This window comes from Melanotaenia boesemani, chromosome 21 (assembly GCF_017639745.1).
Source record: "Melanotaenia boesemani isolate fMelBoe1 chromosome 21, fMelBoe1.pri, whole genome shotgun sequence".
NCBI lineage: Eukaryota > Metazoa > Chordata > Actinopteri > Atheriniformes > Melanotaeniidae > Melanotaenia > Melanotaenia boesemani.
This window is the reverse complement of record NC_055702.1, coordinates 18,616,949-18,632,935: the sequence shown is the minus strand read 5'-3', so window position 1 is coordinate 18,632,935 and position 15,987 is coordinate 18,616,949. Positions and strand designations below refer to the sequence as shown.

General features: G+C 40.5%; 1 protein-coding gene across 2 annotated transcripts in view; it reads right to left on the bottom strand.

The window, feature by feature from the left end:
- Nucleotides 1-11,959, bottom strand: part of bahcc1b (BAH domain and coiled-coil containing 1b) — a 55,958-nt gene extending 43,999 nt beyond the window's left edge. For both annotated transcript variants that reach the window (XM_041973761.1, XM_041973762.1), the window contains exons 1-2: nt 11,670-11,959; nt 8,213-8,546 (exon numbers count right to left, since the gene is read on the bottom strand). In XM_041973761.1, coding sequence (XP_041829695.1) covers nt 8,213-8,384 — 172 coding nt within the window. In that variant the 5' untranslated portion in view covers nt 8,385-8,546; nt 11,670-11,959. The remainder of the gene's footprint in view (nt 1-8,212; nt 8,547-11,669) is intronic.
- Nucleotides 11,960-15,987: the final 4,028 nt, after the last annotated feature.

Below are 15,987 nucleotides of genomic sequence, written 5' to 3'. Positions count from 1 at the left end.
TGAGAATAACCTAGTCTGACCTTATTTCAGCACGCCTTTTCCATTCTTTATATTCCTTCATTACTGTAATATTTACACAGGAATAAAAGTTTATTGGAGAGATCCACAGAGAAGAAATGAATAGGAAGGAGGGGGAAAATAAACAAAAGGGAAGATAGAGAGAAAACGACTGATGGAGTTAAAAATGAATCTCATGGAGCTGAATCTAATGATTATTTTCATTAACAATTTAGTCTGCCTGTCATTTTCTTTATTTATTGGTCAAAAAGAAAAAAAGAATAAAGGAAAAACTCCAAACTTAAAAAAAATCTTGCTGCTCCAAAAAAAATGTACAAACCCTCTAAAATGACAATCTATCAGTGTTTGGCATTTTGCTTAATAATTACTAAGATAGTCTATCGAATTGTTCATTTTTACTTTAAAGGAACATCAGATTAAGCAAACCCCCCAAAAAAATCTTTATACACAACCTAAGACCTCGACCTATGGAAAGAAATTGTAAACCTGTATGGTTCTATAATGCACTTTTACAACACAATGACCATAATGGCAAATAAAACCCTGAAGAAAACCATGCTAGAGAAAAGATTTACAAAAACATAATTAGCCGTAAGAACGGGAAAGTGCAGGCTGTGCAAAATCCTTTAAAGAAGTGAAGCGCTATACACAATTATTGGTTAACAGTTGACCTATCTTTTTAAGCAGAACTACAGACCTTTCAGGTTATTAATTGTCAGGGATTGATGCTTCACTTTATCTAAGTAAATCATAAACTAAATGTCCTTGGGTTTTAGTCTGTTTAAACAAATTAAAGACCCACCCAGTGGCTTAAGGTGACACTTAACTTTTTATCTAACGGCCAACAATTAAATTTATCTTTCAAAAAGGTATAAGCTAATGTTATCATTATGACATAGTTGTCATAGTATTATTAATTAAAATCCTGCCAATCAGTTTAACTATGAACATAATTAGATGCAGAAGCTTAAGTTTGAAATATATAAAGAGTTTCAGGTGATTCAATACATTTACCTGTTTTCCTACACCCATTTTTTTCCTGATCAAACTTGCAGAGGAATTGAAGAGTATTCAGTCTGCTGGGCAGATGAGGTGCTTATAGTTTTATGTTAATCTCATACTGTGTTTTCATTGTAGTCACTGGGTGCACCAATCAGACTTAAAAGAGCACTTTTTTGCACAAACACAGAATCACACTGTATGTGAAGGAATCCCGTATCAGAAATATAATGGTAAACATCCTGGCATATCAGTAAAACACAAGTGTCAATAAATAAATAAATAAATAAAAAACTAAAGAAATGTCTCTTTGTTCCAACATGACCTGTTATATCTTTATGAATATGAGGTTTGAAATTTCTTGTAATTGTTTTTTTCCTATAACTATACGGTATTCAGTATTTGTACATAACATCAATTTCACTAAACCTTTGATTTGAAAATATACAGTCAACACAAGCAAAGAAACAGCTAAAACACAGACAACACTAATGATGAAGCAATACACTCACAGACACATACATATAGACAGGAGTGAGTTTGCATCTGCAAAAATAAAAAAAGAAAGAAAGAAAAAAGCATATGTAAGTGTGTATTCACACACGAAAGAAGTGCCTATATTATGCATGCATGCACACTTCCTAACATTACAAAAACACACATCAAAACGAGCAGAAAAGACAGTAGGTGGTTATTAAAGAGACAAGAGAGAAAAACAGAGAAGGAGAAGAGACACTTTACCAGCAATCAAAGATGCAGACGAGAAGAGATGGAGGGAGAAGCAGAGGTACAGGAGAGAGAGTTTGCTTCTAATCAGCCTGGATCCAAAATTTAGACAGGCACACACAGAGGCGTGAGGAGTCCCAGTAGGATTAGGACCCCAGTGCTGTGTGTGAATGCATGTTTGTGTGTGTGTGTGTGTGTAGTATAAATGTCCCACGAGACTGATTATCCATGAATGACTGATGACGGATCTTTGTTTTTTTTTTTTTTTTTGTTTTTTTTTTTGTTTTTTTTCTTTTACTCCTTCTCTTGCTCTCTTTTCTTGTTTTCCTTCTCACAAGTCTCAGCTCAGGCAACACACACACAAAAAGCTGCATACAGCTCCATGTATATTCAACAAAGCTTCCTGAATATACTTAATGCTTTCATGTGTGTCACTGTGTAACGATCCATGCTGTTCCACACAGCTGCTTCTCTCTTTATCTTACTCTCTTTCTCTTACACACACACACACACACGCACACACAAATATGTACATATTTCCTATTTAAGAGCACATTAGTTGTCTTTCACACCAAATGCTGAATCTGCTCAATCTGAGCCGCAGCAGCAGTGTGACTCAAGAAAACTGAAGGGTCCTGCAGTCAGGAGGCAGTCCAACCACTCTGCCTTCTTTAACCTCACCTCCAGATGAACCTACAGCCCCGCCATCCATCTAAGCCCCTGACAGCAAAACAAACTGCACATAGACCGGCATGAATGGAGCCCATTACAATATGAATGAGCCAAACAGAGCTGAAATGAATCGAAAAGAGAACCAAAACAGCACAGCTGAGAAAAGGGCCCCGGCTGGGTCAAATAAGTCAGCTCCAGTGACGATGAGTCAGGCATAAATGTGGCCCTGAGATGGATAAAGAGCAGGTCTATCTCAGGTGTCGTTTTGCCGCTTTGATAAGGGTTGTCGTAGTTGCACCGTCTGGCTTGGTGGTGTGCATTTTCAGGGTGCATGAACCTGTGAATCGGCTGAGACTGTGACATCATGTCTAAGTGATGTCACCTCTCTGTCACGTTGTGTAAACACAGAATTGCCTTGACCCCTCTGAAGAGGAGAAAAGCCATAAAAAAGCAGGTCATTATAGTGCCTGCACACACGCCTTCTTTTCACGTATCATGCAAACACACATAGCCCCCCTCCCACCACCACCACCTCCTACAAGACGCTGCTTTAGCCTTGTGTTTTGCAGGCTGTTTAAAATGTCATTTTTCTCTCGTTGCTCTGACTTCAAATGCGCCTTGCAGAGCTCTCACTCCCTCTTGCCAAATCCTCCAAACGTTTCTGATTTACTGAGTTGGCCATGGGCCGAGTAGCACCGGGACGGGCCCGTTAACAGCCGGCCATGTGGTGGAGAGGGGGTGTGAGAGGGAGTGGGGTGCAAAAGACAAGGGAGAAACAAACAAGGCAATGTGGAAAGGGAGAGGAAGTAGGCTGAAATTGAGACAGAAATAGGAGGAGTGCTGAGAGAGAATGGCCTGCTAACAACGCAAGGAGGCGATGGGTGTGTGGGGAGTTAAGACAGAGACGGGAGATGGATATAAGAGGTGTGGGGATCGATTGAAAAGAGAGAAGAGAGCAAAGATGAGTAGGGAGGAACATGGCTCTGAGGAGGGGGAGGTAGGAGAGCTGGAGCACCACTCAAAAATCTGAGAGGAACAAATGCACTGGTGAAGGGGAAGCGAAAAGAGGAAAGCAGAAGGAAGAAGAGGGGAGGAGTGAAGAAGAAGCAAGGGTCTAGCCAAGGAAGGAAAGAAAAGGCAGAAGAAAAGGGGGAAGAGAGAGAGAGAAAGAGAGAAGGAGAGCACATGGACACAGGAAGTCTGGCGCTTTCCATTCACATGCCAAGTCATCAGATGGTGGTGTGTGTTCACACCCCGGAGATGTCGCAACCAAACGCACCCCACTCCCTTCAAATCACTGCTACCGACAATAAGCAGCTGTTCTCGTGTTGGATGAGAGTTGGAGACAACACAAAAGTCTTTCTGTCAGAGTTGCAAATGTGCTTCAAAACAAATGCAAGCTTTACTCAAAACTCCAACATCAAAGCTCTTTTTTTTTTTTTTTTTTTTTTTGCTTCACACATTTTAAATCGTTGTATTTGTGTCACCTTTTAGACAGCTTAAATTGTGGCCAGTCCCTCTGAGGTCAATTTGATTAGTTGCAGTGAAATATTCAGGAATATATTCAAACAATGCACGACGGTTTGCTTGAAAAATCAGAGCATGCACAAGAGTCTAATTTGTAATGGAAATGGCTTTAATGACTTCACTGGCCTCATTTAATGACTTAATGTTTCTAATGTGTCAACAAATTTCAAACAGTCAGACTAATTTCTTTGGCCTTGCTGCATATTTTATTTTACAATTAGATAAGAGCAATACTTATGGGTTTCAAATGGGTCTTCCAATATTTTTTTTAAAGTGCATAAAAGTTTCTGTAGTTAGCATATCCATTTGGTTGTTTTTGTTCCTTTTTTATTTTATATTACTAGTGGCTTCGTAGTCTCTATTTAGATTTTATTATTATTGTTTTCTAACACCTGAAAACTTTAGGTGTTAGAAACTTTCTACTTTTACTCTTGTTTTGGCCCTGTGTAGAGCGGCACAGTATTGATCCAATTGTGTCCTGTGCTTTACTGAGTCAATTTGGATTTGTTTATTTTTTTTATTTTTTTAATGAACTGAACTGACAGTTTACAATCTTCTCCTTCTAGTCTTAGCTCGACTGGCTGCAGCCTTCGCCAGCTGTCTCATCCAAGCAGGGGGTCGTCTTGTACGCTGCACCCGAGGTGTGCCCCTTAGACCCTGGGTAAAGTTGGAAGGAGGGGTTTCTGACTGGGTTTCACTCGCTGCTGACTCATCTCTCTCCCTCTGTTTTGACTCTCTCTCTTTCTCTCTCTTACATACACACATACATATACTGACACACACACACACACACAAAGCCAAGCGTCTCCTCTCTCTTGCTTTCACTCACACTCTTGAGAGGCAGAGAAGACGCCAGACTGGAGAGTTGGAAATGACGGCTAGTGGGTGCTGTGAGGCGGTGGTAATCTGACTGGATTACCAACCAGGTGGAAACATTCAGTCTATCTTTCTCCACCCCCTACCACCCCATCCCTTCAACCCCCTCCTCCTTTGCTTTATCATTGCTTTTCTTTCCTTTCTTTATCTATACAAACCTTAACTTTCCCCCTGTCTTTTAACGTAACTACACACACACTCACACACCATTTCATATCTGCATTAACTACAGATTTTCCACAAGCATGTACTCACACAGAAATCCAAATGCACGGATACACACAAACACATCATCCTCTCTTTCAACGCTCTGCACGCCGTTTGTGTAGGAAGGTGTGTGTGGATGGGGAGGTGAAGGGGTGTGTCAGCGATGCTGCTGTGACGATCAAAGGCGAGAAACTTCCAAGAGAGATTTTCCTGGCAGGATCATGATGAATGGACGGGGCTGCTGCATGTAATGCACACGTACAGCTACACACATTTATGGCACAGATATGTGGAATCTAAACGAAGGATCTCTTGCCTCACTAACAAGACTGAACATGGGGAGAAGGAGGAAGAAGAGAGAAATAAGAAGAGGAAGGTCAGAGAGGAAAGGGGCCAAAGAGGAAGAACTAAGAGAAAAGAATGACGTGGCAAGAGGTTGTGCTGTCTAAACAAAACAGTATGCTTTATTACATTCTCAAAGCACAAAACATGAGCAGCTGAAGACAGAATCTTTTCGAAGTCGTGTGAATGAGTGTGTGTGCCGCTGTGTGTATATGTGTGGATGCGTAACTTGAATGTACACTCTTTCTATCTGTATTACTAGGTCACACGCAAACGCACACTTACTCCCATACACACTCATGTAAACAAAAACCGTCTGCTGTCTGGGAAGTAACACACCTGTTCAATGACAAGCACTGCCACGCCCTTCATAACACTGCACACCTGTGCTACTGCAGGCTAAACCTATCCCTAATCACACACACATGCACTTACACAACCACTGCCCAGGGGCTAACATCACTTAACAGAGAAGAAAAAAAAGCAAAGCAGTGAAAATGGGAGGGGAAGACAGAAAAACAGACTGAGACAGACACTGCTCTTATCAGTAATCTAAATGCCTGTGTAATATCATTCAGGGGTGTGTGTGTGTGTGCGTGGGGGGGGGGGGGCTGAGTCTTATAGCATTGGTATGCGTCTGTCATTCCATCATTTTGTCAAGAGCGACCATATTCAAGGAGACACCATGCTGGTGTAAATAAGAGGCTTCAGCAAATTGATGGATTGCAGGTTTTCTGGGATACGAAGAAACAGGAGAATGAGGGGAGTCTTTTTTTTTTTACTTTGAATTTCTGTAAGTGATACACTCTGGTAGAAAGAGAAAAACTGTGTGTGTGTGTGTGTGTGTGTGTGTGTGTGTGTGTGTGTGTGTGTGTGTGTGTGTGTGTGTGTGTGTGTGTGTGTGTCTTCACAAAGATCTGAAACAAACTCCTGTCAGAACCCCCCTCCTGCCCTGCTATGGTCAACTCCACATCATATCTACCCCCTGTGCTGAGGCCTAGGGCAGGGCATACAGCTTTCTGAATCTCTAAGGGGGGCAAGGACAAAGGTAACCCCACCATCCTAACCTCCCACCAAACACACACACGTACCCCAACCCCCATCTCAAAACAACAATCCTCCATGCCCATTATGTCAGTCAAAACCCCATAAGGGACATGCATGGAGAGCTGGATATCTGGAATCTCAATACAGTGTCATGCACCTTGAGACCCAGTGAGAGGCCCTCTTGAATATATTTCAATAGCATTATCTCTCTGCATTACTATGCTTATTCCCCCTTTCAACATTACAGAATCATTTTTAAATTGGACTGTAATGCATGTCAGTGAGCAGCAATATCAGTCAAAGTGGTATTTGAATTGTTATGCAGGAGAGACAAGTATCTATCAATGATGTATAAATGACAGAAACATATTTTTGGTAAAAAGAAAATAATCATTTCTGTCAAATTTAAGAAAAACAAGTCACTGTGTATGAGAGAATTATTTTCATGAATTATCCGAAAATAATTATCAGTATAGGTTTATTTAAATTTAAATATGGTAATATATATATATATATATATATATATATATATATATATATATATATATATATATATATATGCATGCCTGTGTGTGTGTGTGTGTGTGTGTGTGTGTGCGTGCGTACGTGTGTTTGTTCTTTTGATTTTAAAAATGTCAAAATTTAAATTTGAACATATTTTAAAAGTGGTAAATAAGGATTTTGTTCAAAATGTTCATAATTAATAATTAAATTGTATGTCTACACATGCTTTTGTGTAACATGATTTGTTGAGTATTGAAGAAGGTGGGGATGTGGATCATATACAGCAGTCAGCATTAGCGTTTTGGAATAAATAAATAAATAAATAAATAAATAAATAGATTTAAAAATTAGTCGAATATTTATCATTTATTATCATAATTTATTGTCATTCATGGAATTTCTCGTCCTACACATATAGTATACTTAATGTAGCTATAAATAGGATATGCAATTAATGATTTTGAGAGCCTTTCTCTCTCTCTCTCTCTCTCTCTCTCTCTCTCTCGCTCTCTCTCTACGCACACACTCATACACACACACAGACACCCCTCCCCTATTGAGACAGGATACCAAAGCTACTTGTTAAATCTAATGCATGCACTGTCAACCCATTCGCACCCCGTCACGTCCCCGCTCAATATAGAAACCGGATTTTCTGGTATTACCCGCACCTCTATTATCCAAAGCTCCACTTCACTCCCCACCACTGCAAACCCCAGTTTGGATCCATAACAATGTGTCCCGAACCTATGGGTACCAAAAGTGCTCTCTTCAAATAAAGAAGAAACCTTGGAAACATGGCTCTGATAATTTATTCTTTAGTATATGCAATTGAACAACCTTTTTTTATTATTGTTTAATTACTTGTTTAGGAACACATATAAATCTCAAATTAGATTATACCCCAAGAAGCTTCCGTTCCCTGTTTGGTTAAAAACAAATAAGTTTGGGTAATTTTTCTAATCGTATATAGATTTTTTTTAAAAAGTAAACAAATAAATATAGCTACTTATTTGCAATTATTTTTATGCGTGTGAGGTTGCATTAAATGCTCTGTTGTGGCAGGCAGCAAGTATGAGTTATAGTTCACCAAATAAGATAAAAACATACAACTCTTGAAAACACCTGCGACTCTTTTCTGGATTCCATATTCTTAAAAAGTTGGTTTCCTCCCACGTTCTATTCTTGTTCGTGCCAGAATGCTTCCCAAGTTTGCAATATGGAAAACATATGAGGACAGTATGTGCTATTTTTTTACCCACACTTTTCATGGACACACGCATGTCAAACATACCTGAGTGCGGACCCATGGAGAGGTGGGATGAGTAGTATTTCCCGGGCTGGAATTGAGCGGGGTGCTGCACGGAGCCGTGGCCGCTTGGCGCCAACCGTGACGCGGCGCTGTGAACCAAGGCGCTCCGCTCCGTCAGGAGATGATGCGGTGGAGCGAAATCGCGGCTTTCCATCCCGATGAGAACCGATAAATCCCAACTCCAAAAGTAAAAATCCGGAGGCACCGAAGGTTTTATGCTCCCAGATGCAAATAATCCCTTTTATGAACTTCGGGCGCCCCTTGCATTGAGCGGAGTTTTGGCTTTGCAGGGTATAAACGGAGTCCCCGTCATGTCCTACAAAAGAGAGAGCGGAGACAAGTCAGAGCACTGACAATAATGAGCCGAGCATAGATGTGGCAATGAAGAAAGGGCTGACAGACAGTCGGTGCTCAAGTTTATGTAAACAAGCAGTATTCAGCGACAAAAAAAAGCTATTCAGTTTTAACAAAACGCTATAAAAGCGCATTTACATATAAGCAAATCTGGCAATTTCTTAACGATGAATTGTGGCAGGAACCTGCTATAAAGACGAACAAGGTAAGTCAACGTGGATTTCTCCTGCACAACATCGCTTGCACCATGAGTGGAGCCCCCCCTACACATATACTTCTCAACCTATGACCAAACACGATGCAGATAACGCACATAGCTTTATTTATCAATGTAATGAATAGAAAGGAAAGGTGAGGACTGGCTTAGGTAAACAATTGATTAATATACTGTACAATAGTTCACAACGGGTTAAAAAAAACCTGTCTCGGTAAGGGAGATGTTAAAATCTAGACTCGACAAGGGCTGGTCATAAACAAGCCGGACCTCGGGGCATTTGCACTAAAACATTAAGAAAACCATCTGCACAAAAGCAATTTTTATCCTTATGGGGACTTTAAGTTATTCCCCAGCATGTAGAGTTCCAGACTGAAATAAATGCTTTGATTAATGGTGGTTATTTATGTGGATTGAGTTAAGGTCATTTATTCACCTTTTTATATATAAATATGATCCCCTGTCAGTAAATATATGTTGTGACACTTTAGAGAATATTTTTGATTTCTATTTTTATAGGCGCATATAAGGTCCAACAGCAACACCGTTTTGAATCTGTTTGGTATCTTAGTGTTTATAAAATAAACATGCCATTTATGTCTCATCAATATAACGATTTGACTTATTTGCCTTGCTGTAATCAGGATTATTATGTGTTGCTTATTAATGAACACAGCAACGAAACAGCTATTTAGATCAACTCTTACGGAATCAGCAGCAGTGGCCCTCGTCTCCTCACAATGGCAAAACATCATGCATGTATATATATATACATATATATATATATATATATAGGCTACATATAGGCTACACCATAACCACAAACACAAATCAAATCACCTTTATGCTCCAGCGCAAAGGAGTGCGGGCAATAAACAGCGGAATAGGAATGGACTTTATATGTATCCCTCAGCCTTAGCCATTTACTTAAATAGGGTTGCCTGTGATGCTATAGGGAAATTTGGGTACATACCCAAACACACATCAGCCGTTTTTCTATTTGGCTTTTCAATGCATGGCACGTTTATCTTACGCCGTGTAGATGCTGATAGCACCTCCCAGGAACCAACGATAAAGGAACAAAGAAAATATCAAATGCTCTGGTGGACCAGAGGCTTATGAAGTGCACCAGAATATAGCCTGCATGAGCTCGGGTATACTTCAAGTCTTCTTTTAACACAGTGCTCAAGTACTCAAACTTTCAAGATTTTTTTTTTCTTTTCTTTTTGGTTAAAAAAATCCTTAGACTTCGGTGGCTTTGGTAGACCCTGTGTTCGTGTATGTGCATGCATACACTCTCTTTGCATGAATATATCCAAATGCTTCCCATAAGAGTATTTTGCTAGTGCATTTAAATAATTAAATTTCCTTTTTGTTTGCGAGCACCATGTTATCTCTATGGGGCATATCTAGCCGACAGGGAGAAATGGGGGTAAAAGGGGGAGAGAAACGCAGGCTGCGAGCGCACACAGAAGGAAAAATGGGCTTTCTCCTGTCCCCTAGGCTGTGAGAAACAATGCCCCTTCTCTACGGGACATCAATCATACACCACTCTCGTCTGACATTTGTCTATACGTTTTTAAATTTTAAGGCCATAAACACACGTCTTCGATGTTTACATTCCACGTCAACAGAGAGCCACTCAGGCTACCTTTAACAACCAGAATCTAAATCCCGTGTTATCGAACACCACGCAAACACAACGACGCGAGCAGATCGCGCGCAGCAGTTTGGGAAAATGATCATTTTGGATCTGCAACAGTGTGTGTATGTATGTGAGCAAGATAGAGTGTGTGTATGTACAGCTAACGTGGAAGGCGTTCCGACTTCCTTCCAGTCTACCGAGGCTCCCCTAAAACCTCATACACACCTCCCCAAGTACGCACACACAACCACACACATCAGTGCCCTGCAAAGGGTCAAACTATCGTCAGACGAAAATCCCCCCAACAAAAATAACCACTGCTGGTCAAGACGACATTGCATGAACTTAGCACAAAAGCCAACAAATCCGCAAAGAATCGTATTAGTTAAATCTCATGTAGTTGATGTTTCAAGCAGAAAAAAAAACTTTTGTGTTGTTTGAGCCGAAATATTAAATCATAAATGTGTTGATTTTTGGATAAAAAGAAGAAGATGGATTCTAAAACATTTACTGTTGAAGTGGTTTGGGTTGAGAGGCCAACTCGATGCCCTCGGCAATTTTGCAATAAAATAAAGTCACAAAACATAACCGGCGCACTAAATCCAGATATTCAGAGGCCGGCTAAACAAGAGAGACAAGCCCGGCTGAGCCAAAGACAACTCCGGCGTCTGCACGCCTTCATAACGAGGGAGTACCGCAGATTGCAATAAAAGCCCTCCCTCTCAAACACACTAAAAACAGGAAACTAACAAAGACATAATCTACCATTTCGAGCAAGTTTAAACAAGACGGAGTTCAATGAAAAAGCGAGGTGTTTTTGGAGGAAATGAATTAGAAAACACACAAGTAATTTGGATACGAGAGGTCAAAACAAAAGCTGACACACGGCTCAGTCCTGCACACGAAAAACGTTGGTAACCAACTTAAGTTAATTCTTTAAAATAACTGTTAAACCATATATGTATGTCGCTTTATGGTTGTAATCGAAGGCTGTCTTTAGAACATTAATTTGTATGATTTAAAGAGTATAGGTACCATCCAGTATTTTATTGTTTTGTTCGCTAAAGAGAAACAATATGACAGTGAATATGGCAATATTTGTTTTTAATCGGGTAAATATATGTTTAAATAAAATGCAAAATTAAGATAATCCTGGACTAAAATCGATTTTCAGTACAGTCACAACATATTACAAAACGGTAAAAGTGAAAAAAATTGCGACTTACTGGTAATTTAGATCCACTGAATGACGAGCGAATGGTATAAAGAAAGAAAAGGTAAAATATATATATATATATATTCAAAGTAAAAATCCCCGAGTCGCAGAGATGAAACATGTGGGATTGATTACATCCTAGCTGCTGCAGACTGTGCTGTGCAGTCAGTTGAGGTATGGGAGAGACGCATTGTAGAAGTTCAGGCTTGTAGTGAATCGGGACTCGTTCATGCAGCCGGAGACTCAGACACGCCGGGAGGAGGAGGAGATGGGGGGAAGGAGGAGGTGGAGGAGGTTGAGGTTGAAGGGGTGTGTGTGCCGGGTAGGGGTGGACGCGCAGGCCTATTGGTTTGAGAACGACAATGTGAAAGCGTGCCCGTGAGGCGCTCCCCCCTCCTCTGCACCCCTACCCGTTCCTACACCCCTGTCCACACACACACGCATAGCCTACACACACACACACACACACACACACACACACACACACACACACACACACACACACACACACACACACACACATACTACCACCCCCTTCGACGGTAAACACAAGCTGCTATTGGCTGCTGCTACGAGCCAATAAGGGAGCCGGAGGAGCCGCAGAGTGAAACGGCGGGCGTTTGATTTGCAACCCTGGGCGCTCTGCATGCGCGAGCAAATGCGAGGAGACAGGCTGCACAGCTCAGCGCTGTTCAATGTGGAGAGAGAAGAGGAACCGACTTTGCCCGCACTTTCTGATCGCTGGTGGAGAGCAAACAGCATCTAGCCTATTCCGTCTGATCCCACAGCAGCTGCAGTTCAAATGCTGCGTGTGTTCTGAGTGGGCTTTATAGTTTATTTTGCTGTGTCAGCGGTGATGTGATAGTTTTATTGATGCTCCTTTAGGGAAATCCGCTTTTACACTTGCCTCCCCCCTGCATATGTTTATCCTTATTAGGAGAATCTGCGTCTGCTTTAATAGACTCTGCAGACAGTTTGAACAGTGTAAGACAACTTCAGGACATGTAATTAATGGATCTAAAATGTAATGTAAATTTAAAAGAGATCATTTGTCCACTGAGAGAAAATTATTTAATTGCCTCACATACAGCTAAAAGATTGTAATGTTTTGTAAAAGATCAGTGTCAGTTTACTTTGTGAAATAAATTTATTACAAAACAATATTATAGCTTTAATTCTAGACTGGGGGGGGGGGGGTCGTTGAATTTGAAGGTTTGCAGAGGTTACATGTAAATAAACAGGACTATATTCAATCAGTTATACTTCATATGTCTGTTTACCTGTCTCCGTCTGTTTCTATCACATACGTATAAGCACACACATAGTCACACACTGACAAATTGAATCACTGCATAATTTGAACGCGTTACTGTCCTCGGGGTAAGCCCTGCGCACGGTTCACTAATTTAGACAATTAAAAGTGGAAGGATATGGGCTTGTGTGTTTCCATGTCAAAATATGTGAGCTGCTATAGGCTAAAATTCCCGTGCAGGATTGTTTATATGTGGAAGCAAAGGGTTAAAACTGAGGGTTTCGTCCCTGCGAAGCTCCTGGTTGGTTGGCAAGTAGCCAGAGCGCTGTCAATCATCGAGTGTAAACAAGGCTCTGATTGGCTGCTGGCCAGTCCGCACTGGGCTGCCTGAAAAAAGCAATTACTGCCCCTGCGGTTTCAAGGCGGCCCCGCGCTGAATGATGAAAGGAGATAAGGAGGGGCGGTTTTAAGGCGCCCCTCACGGCGAACCCCGTTGGCCCCAGAGCAAAAGGAGAGTCAAGAGTGACTAAATCAAAGGGAAAACGGCAAAAGGGGGGAAATTACACGTTGTATTAAATGTAGAGGCTAGATTCGCGGAATTCTGCAAAAACAACTTTGTGTTTAGAAAATGGAGGAGAGACCGGCTACAAAAACAGGAAAACAGCTATTGCGTTGTGGAGAGGGAGGTCTTTATTCCACAAATATGGAGGCAGAAAAGTTTTTTGGCCACAAAGAAGACGGGGGAGAAAGACATATAGGTTTGTAAAAGGAAAAATTGTGAGATTTTCTTACTTAAATGGTAAAACAGTCAGTGACTAGACCCTGAAACTCACTTAAGTGTGGTTGCGCGAAAAATGTTTGTTAAAACGTATTAGCAAGTCTTTATTTTATAAAAGGACGCACACACACACACTCTCTCTCTCTCTCTCTCTCTCACACACACACACACACACACAAATATATATATATATATATATATATATATATATATATATATATATATATATATATATATATATATATATATGCGCCGCAACAAGTCAGTGACAAAAATGTATTCAAGTTTTCACATACTGTATAAAAATCTAAATATAGTAAAATAAATAAATTAATATTTTTCCAAAGAAATGTATAGAGGCACAATATTAGTTTAAACATTGTGACATATAGAATAACGTTTGATTTTCTGCAATATTTTATAATAATAATGTTCGTTTATGTTTATAATGTTAAATTGGCCTAAATAAACAGAACAGAAAAGAAAAAAACTCTCATTTGCTTGTAAGCTAAACTTGTCCAGAGCTGAGCACAAGCTGTTTCAACTGATGCCCTTTTACATTAAAACACAAACCCTATCCAGAGCCTCGGTCCACCCTAAATACAACACTCTGGGGGGGAAAAAAAGAAGAAGAGAGTCTATGCTCTGCATAAAACGCACAGAGCAAAACAAGACTTTCATCTAAGCGAATTAATTGATACATATATAATTCAAATCAAATAACGCCAAAGAGAGCAGATTTATCATGTCTGTAATTAAATAATCGTTACCGTCTTTTCACAGCTTGCATGGCCAAGTCTCGCCAATAGGCTTCAGCCACCACGCTCACACACACACACACACACACACACACACACACACACACATACACACACACACAAACACTGACCACACGCGTCTGGCCACACAAAACCGAACCCTTATCTGCAAAGTTTAGGATATTTTAAAGTCCAAATGTACTCTGAAGCCAGCGGGATGCACCTGAATTATTTGTATTAAAATCAATTAAAGACAAAGTTTGCGTTGAGACCTCGTGCTTTACTTCAATCAAAATAAGCAGAGTGTTTATTGTTTTAACATTATAAATAAATAAAATAAAATGCACATATAATAATTAAATAAACATATATAATAAATAAAAATAAACAACAGAAAATTGACAAGGTGCTCTTAAACGTGGAATTTAGGTTCAAATATGACGTTTTATTTATTCATTTAACAGGTTTGCAAAATCACGGTCCATGGATGTTGGAGAAATAGAGATGTTTACAGGATTTAAGACTAATGAAATGCTGAAGAAGAAAAAAATAATGTCAGCTTTTGTTGAATCCAATAGGACCGGATCCAGAGCCTGTCCCACACCCGTACCGAACTGTAGGGTTTAATGAAATGACTCGGTTTCCACGTTCTCTCTGCACTCTGTTGTCCACAGCACTAATGACAGGGGGACAATAAAGAATCCTGTTCCGCAGCCAACAAAAGGGGGCCGCCACTTAAAACAGAAATCTGCATTTAATTTATTTAGTGACAAGGAAAAGCCTTTTATTGCTTGATTTTTATTCGTTCTTTTTCACTTTAAAAAAAAAAGTGGGGGGTGAGTGTGTGGATGGGAGAGAAAGCATAACCGCACCCCACCCCACCATGCCTCATCCAGTCCGTGTGCCAGCGCAAGCTATACAGTGGGGGGAGGAGGAGGAGGAAGAAGAAGGGGATGGGGGGGTAATTAATGCGGATTGACTGATTGCTCTTGAAACAGACCGGTCCTGCGCGTGAATTGTCCTCGAGCAATGAAGCGTTCCTGACTGACACTTTCCACCTTCCCTTCTTCGCTTCCTTCTTCCAACGCTTCCTCCTTCGCTCTCTCTCTCTCTCGCTCTCTGTCTCTCTATCTCACACACACACTCTCACACACACGCACTAGCCATGCGCGCGGGACTCTCGATCTCGGCCGCTTTTCAAACGCTCATCCCGGCCAGACGAGGCAGTTTTCTCCCTGCTCATAATGTGAAACACAAATACTGTCCAGTATTTATTTCTAGTGTTATATTTAAACTTTCACGTTTTTGTTTCCATGAAGACCACAATTTTCTGTAACCTGATTTGCTTCTTTTTTACTGGTTCACCTCCTGATGACTTATTCATAAAACCGGTATCGTAGTTTAAATCAGGTTATAAATTATCTGAGCAAACCTTTGGGAGTCTACATGACCAGATTTTTTTAAAGCCCAAGTTTGCAGTGAACAGGAAATAAACTGGCGAGAATTAGTCCAAATGGAAAGCCGTCTCCACTGAAGGCCC